Source organism: Myotis davidii, unplaced genomic scaffold, assembly GCF_000327345.1.
Source record: "Myotis davidii unplaced genomic scaffold, ASM32734v1 scaffold604, whole genome shotgun sequence".
In the NCBI taxonomy this organism is placed as follows: domain Eukaryota; kingdom Metazoa; phylum Chordata; class Mammalia; order Chiroptera; family Vespertilionidae; genus Myotis; species Myotis davidii.
Window position 1 is genome coordinate 1,402,650 of NW_006294875.1, and position 10,734 is coordinate 1,413,383.

At 37.5% G+C, this 10,734-nt stretch overlaps 1 protein-coding gene across 1 annotated transcript; it reads left to right on the forward strand.

Annotated features, from left to right (window-relative positions):
- Positions 1-6: 6 nt before the first annotated feature.
- On the forward strand, positions 7-531 carry LOC102757346 (eukaryotic translation initiation factor 1-like). Its single transcript, XM_015567630.1, is given in 1 exon segment — positions 7-531. A coding segment is annotated over 1 exon segment (342 nt). The 5' UTR covers positions 7-159; the 3' UTR covers positions 502-531.
- The last annotated feature ends 10,203 nt before the right edge of the window (positions 532-10,734 follow it).

Sequence of the window (10,734 nt, forward strand, 5' to 3'; positions counted from 1 at the left end):
AGGCACCGCCCCTCGCCCCAGTGACTGAGCCGCCGCCGAGGACTCAGCAACCTCCCCCTCGAGCCCCCCTCGCTTCCCGACGCTCCGTCCCCCCTGCCCGCCTTCTCCCGCCGCAGCCTTCCGCAGGCCGTTTCCACCGAGGAAAAGGAATCGTATCGTATGTCCGCTATCCAGAACCTCCACTCTTTCGACCCCTTTGCTGATGCAAGTAAGGGTGATGACCTGCTTCCCGCTGGCACTGAGGATTATATCCATATAAGAATTCAACAGAGAAACGGCAGGAAGACCCTTACTACTGTCCAAGGGATCGCTGATGATTACGATAAAAAGAAACTAGTGAAGGCCTTTAAGAAGAAATTTGCCTGCAATGGTACTGTAATTGAGCATCCATAATATGGAGAAGTAATTCAGCTGCAGGGTGACCAGTGCAAGAACATACGCCAGTTCCTCATCGAGATTGGACTGGCTAAGGACGACCAGCTGAAGGTTCATGGGTTTTAAGTGCTTTTGGCTCACAGAAGCTTAAGTGAGGATTTCTTTGCAATGAGTAGAATTTCCTTCCTGTCCCTTGTCACAAGTTTAAAAACCTCATAGCTTGTATAATGTAACCGTTTGGGGTCTGCTTTTAACTTGGACTAGTGTACTCCTTCATGCAATAAACTGAAAAGAGCCATGCTGTCCAGTCCTGCGGTCCCTCATTCACACAGAGGTCACGCCGCAGGCGCCTGGCAGTGTCTAGCCTGAAACGGAGCAATACCGTGATGTTTCAGCCAAGCCCATGTCTGGCCAAAGCTCCTCACCAGAGTTCCCTGCCCTCAGAGAATGTCACCACCTGGGCCTGAACAGCCTTCCCTGAAGCTGAGAGGAGACAGATAAGGCAGCAGCAGCAGCAGCAGCAGCATGTGTACCACTAGAGGGAGCCTTCCATAATCACAGATCTACATCTGACCAAGTGATGGAGCTTAGAGCAAGCAGCCTGCCACCTTCCGTCCAGTGAGGTGTAAGGACTTGTGGCTTTCCACCAAGGTCTTTTTGACCAGACAGATCCTAGCTAATTGTTGTCCAAACACCATAATTTGAGGCCAACCTTCTTATCAGAGTTAAACTTTTGACAAGGGAACAAATTTCAAACTGAAGTGTCAGTCACGAAGCTAGCTATAGAGCTTGCAACTTCTTAGCAACAGCTGCCCAATGCCATGGAAGTAAAAAAAAAATGATGTTGGGGGTGTTCTTTTTTTCCTCCTTCAGTTTTAATGTTATGTTATGTATTTAAACCCTTATTTAAATAAAACTTGTTTTCAGAAACACATGAAAAAAAAACTGGTACATGAAGGGTCATCAAAATTTTACTTGCAATACTGAACACTGGAAAAATTCCAAATGTTTTTTAACAGTGAACCAATATGCAAATTGTGGTACATCCATACTATGGTAAAGTCCACAACAACAAATAAGAAGGAAGAACTGCTGCATGCCATAAGTCAACTGACTATCCAGGGACTTAGGCTGAGGCAGGCGTAGTTGTAAAAAGGTAAAGCGACACATTCAAATGGGGATGGAAATCGTCCGTATCTTGACTGTGATGCTGAAAATCAAAACTACTCACGGGAAAAAAATCAAACAGAACTAAAAACATACACAAAAATCAATAGAATTAAACCATAAAAATCTCAAAAAAATCTGTGATTGCATCAATGTCAATATCCTGATTGTGGGGGTATGATAGTTTTGCAAGATGCTACAATTGTGGGAAACAAGGTGAACTGTACTTATTGTGTCTTACACTTACACATGCAGTTAAAATTTACTCAAAATAAAACTTTTACTTTTTATTTTGTTAATTTTAACTGATTTTTAAATAGGAAAAGCTATCTCTCATTCACATTAAGAGGATTACTGAATCTACATTAAACATTGATATTTGTAAGATGTATCATTTCAAACTCACCACCATCAGAAAGGCTGCGGGCACGTGCACGATCTTTACCAACATGCTTACTTCCCAAGACTAGTGGGTTTTTCATCACCTGAGTATTTTCGCCAGGGTTGGTCGGTGATTTCTCCTTTCCTATAAGGGAAACATATTTCAAATGCTGTAAGAGAACACTCCCAAACCCATATTCTATATTCAATGAAATTATCCTTCAGAAATGAAGTAAAAAAAAAAGATAATCATACACAAAAGGAAAGAAGTATTTGTCATCCATTCATATTTTAGCATAATTAAGGAAAATCCCAAAACAAAAAAGATATAATGGAAAAAAAACTCTCAAGCATCAAGAAGGACAAAGAATAAGGGAAAAAACAGGAATATAAAGAAAGGCAAACTGCATCTACTCATACTACACAAGAGGAAATGGAAAATGTTGAAACCACACTGGAAAGAAGTTGGTCAGTTTCTTATCCAAAATTAAGGACACAATCACCAAAGACAAGAAATTCGAATCGTGGGCATTCCACTCAGAGAAATGCAAACCCTGAGAAAGAGCAAAATGAATGAAATGAAGCAAGATTTTACAATCCAGATTTTGCTTAATAGTGAACCAATACACAAAAGAGTAGTACATCCATACCATGGTATTACTTCAACAAAAAGAAGGAACTACTCATGCATGCCACAAGTCAGATGAATATCCAGATGAACAAGTGTTATGATCAACTTTACCCTAAGACACCAAAGAGAAACCCCCAAAAATTTTGAAAAGGTGGACAATAACTATATGATGGAACATCCATACCATGAAATACTACGCTGCAATGAAAAAAAAAAACACACAAGGAATAAGTGATACACACAAGGACATGACTGAGTTTCTAGGAAATTGCATTTAGGGAAATAAGCCAATCTCAAGTACCACAGGATTCCATTTACAGAACAATGCTGAAGGGAAAAATTACAGATCTGGAGAATGGATTTATTGTAAAGAGAGCAACTAGAAAAAAAAAACAGCAGCTGAAGCTAGACAGTGAATGGGAACTGGGAGTGGGAATGTCAACCTGAGTGAGCAGTGTGTGCTTATAAAAGAGCACTTTTAGGAGGGGTCATTGGTGGTGATCAAACTGTTTGAGGGCTTGGCTGAGGTAGAGGATACGGGGAAAATTTGTATAGAAGTAAACACCCACATTAACAGAGGTGAAACTGGGGACATCTCAATAATCTCTGGAGGGTGTCAGGTCAGTTAACTTAATAGTAATAAATTTCTACCATTTTGCAAGTTCATACCATTGAGGTAATTTGTATATGGCAGCACAGAATTTTTCCGTATCATTTCCTACAACTGTAGATGATGCTAAATATATATGAAAATGAAAACTTAAATTAGAAAATGCTGCCACTATCTTTTTTCATTAAGAATATTGATGAATCTAGACTAAAGCTGCTACCTCTAATTACTTCAAATGCTAAATAACTGGTATGAATACAGGAACATACTGAGGAATTATTTTGCTAGTGTACTTTTTTAAGACAACTGGATCATTTGTTGTCTCAGGGCATTTGCCAAGCTGATTTGAACTTCTACCAACATTTCTATAATAAAATACTTTCAGGTATGGAAAGACAAGCAATGTAAACCATGAATTCCATACCCGGTGAAACTAACATGAAAAGAACAAGCAGATCATGGAAACATGGATGGACTTGGAGTGTGTTTTGCTAATTGAGAGAAGCCAGAAAAGGAAAGAAAAATACTGTATGGTATCACATATGTGGAACCTATAAACAAAAATAATCAAACCCTTAGAAATGCAGAGTAAAATCGTGGCTACCTGTGGTTGGGAAGTTAGAAAAATAGGGAGAGCCTGGCAAAGGAGTACAAAATATCATTAAAAAAGTGAACTAACATCTTAGGATGTACATACGTGGTGGTTAGAGTTGACAAACTGTATTGTGTAATTGAAAGTTTTGTAGAAAGTGAAACTTCAGCAATTCCACCACAAAACATAAAGAGGTTAATAGGAGAAATGATGACTGTGTTTTTTACTAGTAACTGGGTGGTGAGAATCCTTTCACAATGTACTTGTGTATCAAACATCATATTATGCACTGCATATACATTAAAATTTTATTTGTAAACTATATCTCAAAAAAGAAGATAAAAGAAATGAGGATACATTTCTAAAAAGAAGAAGCATGAAATAATTCCTTTTTAACACAATGGAAAGCCAAATATACATAAAGGCAGTTTACCCATGGGATTGGCTAAAGAAATATTTCCTATCAGAAAAGAATGACGAAAGAACAAACCTTGGAGCTCCATAGACCAAGAAAGAATAAGAAAAGGAGGAACATGGATATCTAGAAACTGGCTTGAGTCATCCATCCCCGGCAGGAAAGTAACATGGTACTGTCTCAATGACAGACTGTGAGTAGTTTCTGATAACACAAAACATCTTATTACAATACCACTAAGCATCTGTACTCTTGAGAATTTATCTATGAAAAATCAAAATGAATGTCTACACAAAACCTCTACAGGAACGGTCGTCACAGCTTTAGATGAAATACTGAACACAGGAAAAAATCCAGATGATTTTCAACAGTGAAACTATGCACAAACTGTGGTACATCCATACCATGGAGTAGTCCTCAACACTAAAAAAAAGGAACTGCTGATGCTTGCCAGAAGTCCGAGAACATCCAAGGACTTAGGCAGAGGAAGATGTAGTCATAAAAGGGCACGATGACACATACATATGGGAATAGATATGTTCTGTATCGTGACTGTGGTAGTGGAAAGGTAGTGGAAATCAAACCTCCTCATGTGACAAAATCACACACAACCCAACACATGCACACAAATCAATAGACTTAAAGTGGAGAAATCCGAAGGCAATATGTGGGTTGCCTCAATGTCAACATCCTGGTTGTGAAGCTGTGCTGTAGTTTTGCAAGATGTTCTCATTGGGGGAAACTGGATCAACTTTACACTAGATCACTCTGTATTGATTCTTACAATTGCATGTGCAGTTAAATTTTACTCAAAATAATACTTTTACTTTTTATATTGTTAATTTTAACTGATTTTAAATTGGGAAAGCTATCTCTCTCTCACCTTAAGAGTATTACTGAATCTAAATTAAACATTCATATGTGTAATAGGTATCATTTCAAACTCACCACCATCAGAAAGGCTGCGGGCACGAGCACGATCTTTACCGCCATGCTTACTTCCCGAGACTAGTGGGTTTTTCATCACCTGAGTATTTTCCTCAGGGTTGGTCGGCGATTTCTCCTTTCCTATAAGGGACACAGATTTCAAATGCTGTAAGAGAGCACTCCCAAAACCCATATTCTATATTCAATGAAACTATCCTTCAGAAATGAAGTAAAAAAAAAAGATATTTATATACAAAAGGAAAGAAGTATTTGTCATGAATTCATATTTTAGCATAGCTAAAGGAAAATCCCAAAACAGAAAAGATATCATGGAAAAAACTGTCAAGCATCAAGAAGGACAAAGAATAAGGGAAAGAACACCAACAGAGATGCAGACAAGTTGCATCTACTCATATCTCACAGGAGGGAATGCAAAATGGTGAAGCCACACTGGAAAGCAGTTTGTCAGTCTCTTATCCAAAATTAAGGACACAATACCAAAGACCAGAAATTGCAATCTTGGACATTCCACTCAGAGAAATGTAAACTGTGACAAAGAGCAAAATTAATGAAATGAAGCAAGATTTTACAATCCAGATTTTGCTTAATAGTGAACCAATACACAAAAGAGTAGTACACCCGTACCACGGTATATCTTCCACAAAAAGAAGGAACTACTGATGCATGCCACAACTCAGATGAATATCCAGATTAACAACTGTTATGATCAGCTTTAACCTAATAACACAAACAGGAACCCCCGAAAGTTATGAAGAGATGGACAATAACTATAGGATGGAACATCCATAGGATGAACTACTACACTACGATAAAAAAAAAAACAAAAAAAAAAACGGAATAAGTGATACACAAAAAGACATGACTGAGTTTCTAGAAATTGCATTTAGAGAAAGAATCCAATCTCAAGTACCACAGGACTCCATTTATATAACAATGCTGAAGGCGGAAATTATAGATCTGGAGAATAGGTTTATTGTTAAGAACCACTTGAAAAAAAAACAGAGCATCTGATGGCATGGAGGGAATGGGAATTGGGAGTGGTAATGTCAACCTCGGTGAGGTGTGTGTGCTTATGAAAGAGCATTTTTAGGGGTCATTGGTGGTGATCAACTGTTTGAGGGCTTGCCTGTGATAGAGGATATGGGGAAATTTTGTATAGAAGTAAACACCCACATTAATAGAAGTGACACTGTGGACATCTGAATAATATCTGGAGTGTGTCAGGTCACTTAACTTAATAGTAATAAATTTCTACCATTTTGCAAGTTCATACCACTGAGGTAATTTGTGTATGGCAACACTGAATTTTTCTGTATCATTTCCTACAACTGCAGATGCTGCTAAATATACCTGAAAATGAAAACTTAAATTTGAAAATGCTGCCACTATATTTATTACTAAGAATTTGGATGAATCGAGATTAAAGGTGCTACCTCTCATCATTTCAAACCCTACATAACTGGTATGAACACAGTAACATACTGAGGAATTATTTGGCTAGTGTACTTTTTCAAGACAACTGGATCATTTGTTGTCTCAGGGCTTTTTGCCAAGCTGGTTTGAACTTCTACCAATGTTTCTATAAGAAAATACTTTCAGGTATGGAAAGACATGCAATGTCAACCATGAATTCCATACCCGGTGAAACTAACATTCAAAGAACAAACAGATCGTGGCAACATGCATGGACCTGGAGTGTGTTTTGCTAACTGAGATAAGCCAGACCAGAAAAGGCAAATACTGTATGGTATCACATATGTGGATCCTATAAAGAAAAAAAATTTCAAACCCTTAGAAACGCAGAATAGCATGGTGGCTCCCTGTGGTTAGGAAGTCAGAAAGATAGGGAGAGGCTGGCAAAGGAGTAAAAAATATCAGTGAAAAAGTGAACTAACATCTGAGGATCTGCATACATCATAACTTTCTCTGACAATGCTGTATTGTATAATTGAAAGTATCACAGAAAGTGAAACTTCAGCAATTCCACCAAAGAACCTAAAGAGGTTAATAGGGGAAATTATGACTGTGTTTTTTACTAAAAACTGGCTGGTGAGAATCCTTTCACAATGTATGTGTGTATCAAATCATCACATTATGCACTGCATATACATTAAAATTTTATTTGTCAATTTTATCTCAAGAAAGAGGATAAAAGAAATGAGGATACATTTCAAAAAAGAAGAAGCATGTAATAATGCCCCTTTCCCTCAATGGAAAGCCAAATATATATAAAGGCAGATTACACATGGGAATGGCAAATGAAATATTTCCTATCAGAAAAGAATGACGAAATAACAAACGTTGGAGCTCCATAGACCAAGAAAGAATAAGAAGAGGAGGAACATGGATATCTGGAAACTGGCTTGAGTCATCCATCCCTGCCAGGAAAGTAACATGGTACAGTCTCAATAACAAAATGTGACTAGTTTCTGAAAGCACTAAATACCTTTTTCCATACCACTAAGCATCTCTACTCTTGAGAATTTATCTAGGAAAACTCAAAACCTCTGTCTACACAAAACCTCTACAGGAACCGTCGTCACACCTTTAGATGAAATACTGAACACTGGAAAAATCCAGGTGTTTTTCAACAGTAAAACTATGCACAAACTGGGGTACATTCATACCATGGAATAGTCTTCAACACTGAAAACAAGGAACTACTCATGCTTGCCAAAGTCAGATGAACAGCCAAGGACTTCGGCTGAGGAAGATGTTGTGACAAAAGGGCATGATGACACATACATATGGGAATAGAAATGTTCTGTATCATGACTGTGGTAGTGGAAAGGTAGAAGGAATCAAACCTACTCATGTGACAAAATCAAACACAACCCAACACATACACACAAATCAATAGACTTAAAATGGAGAAATCCGCAGCCAATTGCCGGTTGCATCAATGTCAACATCCTTTCTGGTACTGTGCTACATTTTTGCGAGGTGTTATCATTGAGGGAAACTGGATCAACTGTACAAAACATTTCTCTGTATTGTTTCTTACAATCGCACTTGCAGTCAAATTTTACTCAAAATAAAAATTTACTTTTTATTTTGTGAATTTTAACTGATTTTGAAATAGGAAAAGCTACCTCTCGCTCATGTTAAGAGTATGAATGAATCTACATTAAACATTGATATTTGTAATATGTATCATTTCAAACTAACCAACATCAGAAAGGCTGAGGACATCAGGAGTATCGTGACGGCTACGCTTACTTCCCATCTGAGCATTTTCATCCTGGGTGGGCAGCGCTCCGTCCTTTCCTATAAGGTAAAAACATATTTCAAATGCTGTAAGAAAACACTCCTAAACTCATATTCTATATTCAATGAAACTATCCTTCAGTAATGAAGTCAAAATAAAGATATGTATATACAAAACAAACGAAGTAGTTGTCACCAATTCACACTTTAGAATAGCTAAAGGAAAATCCCCAAACAGAAAAAATATCATGGAAAAAACTCTCAAGCATCCAGAAGGAAAAAGAATAAAGGAAACAACACGAATAGAGATGCAGACAATCTGTATGTACTCATATCTCACAGGAGGGAATGGGAAAAGATGAAGCCACAGTGGAAAACAGTTTGTCAGTTCCTTATCCAAAATTAAGGACACAATCACCAAACATCAAAAATTACAATCTTTGGCATTCCACTCAGAAAATGGAAATTGTGAGAAAGAGCGAAATGAATGAAATGAAGCAAGATTTTACAATCCAGATTTTGCATAATAGTGAACCAATACACAAAAGAGTAGTACATCCATTCCATGGTATTACTTCAACAAAAAGAAGGAACTACTCATGCATGCCACAAGTCAGATGAGTATCTAGATGAACAAGTCTTATGATGAGCTTTACCCTAATAAGCCAAAGAGGAACCCCCGAAAATTATGAAGAGGTGACAATAACCATATGATGGAACATCCATACCATGAAATACTACGCTGCGATGAAAAAAAAAGGAATAAGTGATACACACAAGGACATGACTAAGGTTCTTGGAAATTGCATTTAGGGGAAGAAGCCAATTTCAAGTACCAAAGGATTCCATTTATAGAACAATGCTGAAGGGAGAAATTACAGATCTGGAAAATAGATTTACTGTTAAGAGCAACTTGAAAAAAACACAGCAGCTGAAGGCAGGGAGGGGATGGGAATTGGGAGTGGTAATGTCAACATGGGTGAGGTGTGTGTGCTTATGAAAGAGCATTTTTAGGGGTCATTGGTGGTTCTCAAACTGTTTGAGGGCTTGCCTGTGATAGAGAATTGGGGGCAAATTGGTATAGAAGTGAAAACCCACATTAATAAAAGTGACACTGTGGACATCTCAATAATATCTAGAGGGTGTCAGGTCACTTAAATTAATAGTAATAAATTTCTACCATTCTGCAAGTTCATACCATTGAGGTAATTTGTGTCTGGCAACACTGAATTTTTCTGTACCATTTCCTACAACTGCAGATGCTGCTAAATATATCTAAAAATGAAAACGTAAATTAGAAAATGCTGCCACTATGTTTTTTAACTAAGAATGTTCATGAATCTAGATTAAAGGTGCTACCTCTCATCATTTCAAACCCTACGTAACTGGTATGAACACAGTAACATACTGAGGAATTATTTGACTAGTGTACTTTTTCAAGACAACTGGATCACTTGTTGACTCAGGGCTTTTTGCCAAGCTGGTTTGAACTTCTACCAACATTTCTATAAAGAAAATACTTTCTGAGGGAAAAACAAATGGCGGAGATTTAGATGCATGTGTTGGTTCCTTGTCCTGGCATAAAATACTTTCTGGTATGGAAAGACAAGCAATGTCAACCATGAATTCCATACCCAGTGAAACTAACATTCAAAGTCAAGCAGATCGTGGCAACATGGATGGACCTGGAGTGTGTTTTGCTAACTGAGATAAGCCAGCCCAGAAAAGGTAAATACTGGATGGTATCAAGTATGTGGAACCTATAAAGAAAAAAAAATTAAAACCCTTAGAAATGCAGAGTAGAATCATGGATACCTGTGGCTGGGAAGTGAGAAAAAGAGCGAGAAGCTGGCAAAGGAGTACAAAATATCATTAAAAAAGGGAACTAACATCTAAGGATGTACATACATGGTAACTATCGTTGACAATGCTGTATTGTATAATTGAAAGTTTCGTAGAAAGTGAGACTTCATCAATTCCACCACAAAACATAAAGAGGTTAATAGGGAAAATGATGACTCTGTTTTTTACTAGTAACTGGGTGGTGAGAATCTTTTCACAGTGTACGTGTGTATCAAAATATCACATTATGCAGTGCATGTACATTAACATTTTATTTGCCAATGATATCTCAAGAAAGAGGATAAAAGAAATGAGGATACATTTCTAAAAATGAAGAAGCATGAAATGATGCCATTTTCCCACAATGGAAAGCCAAATATATATAAAGGCAGTTTACACATGGGAATGGCTAAAGAAATATTTCCTATCAGAAAAGAATAACGAAAGAACAAACCTTGCAGCTCCATAGAACAAGAAAGAATAAGAAGAGAAGGAACATGGATATCTAAAAACTGGCTTGAGTCATCCATCATCGGCAAGAAAGTAACATGGTACAGTCTCAATAA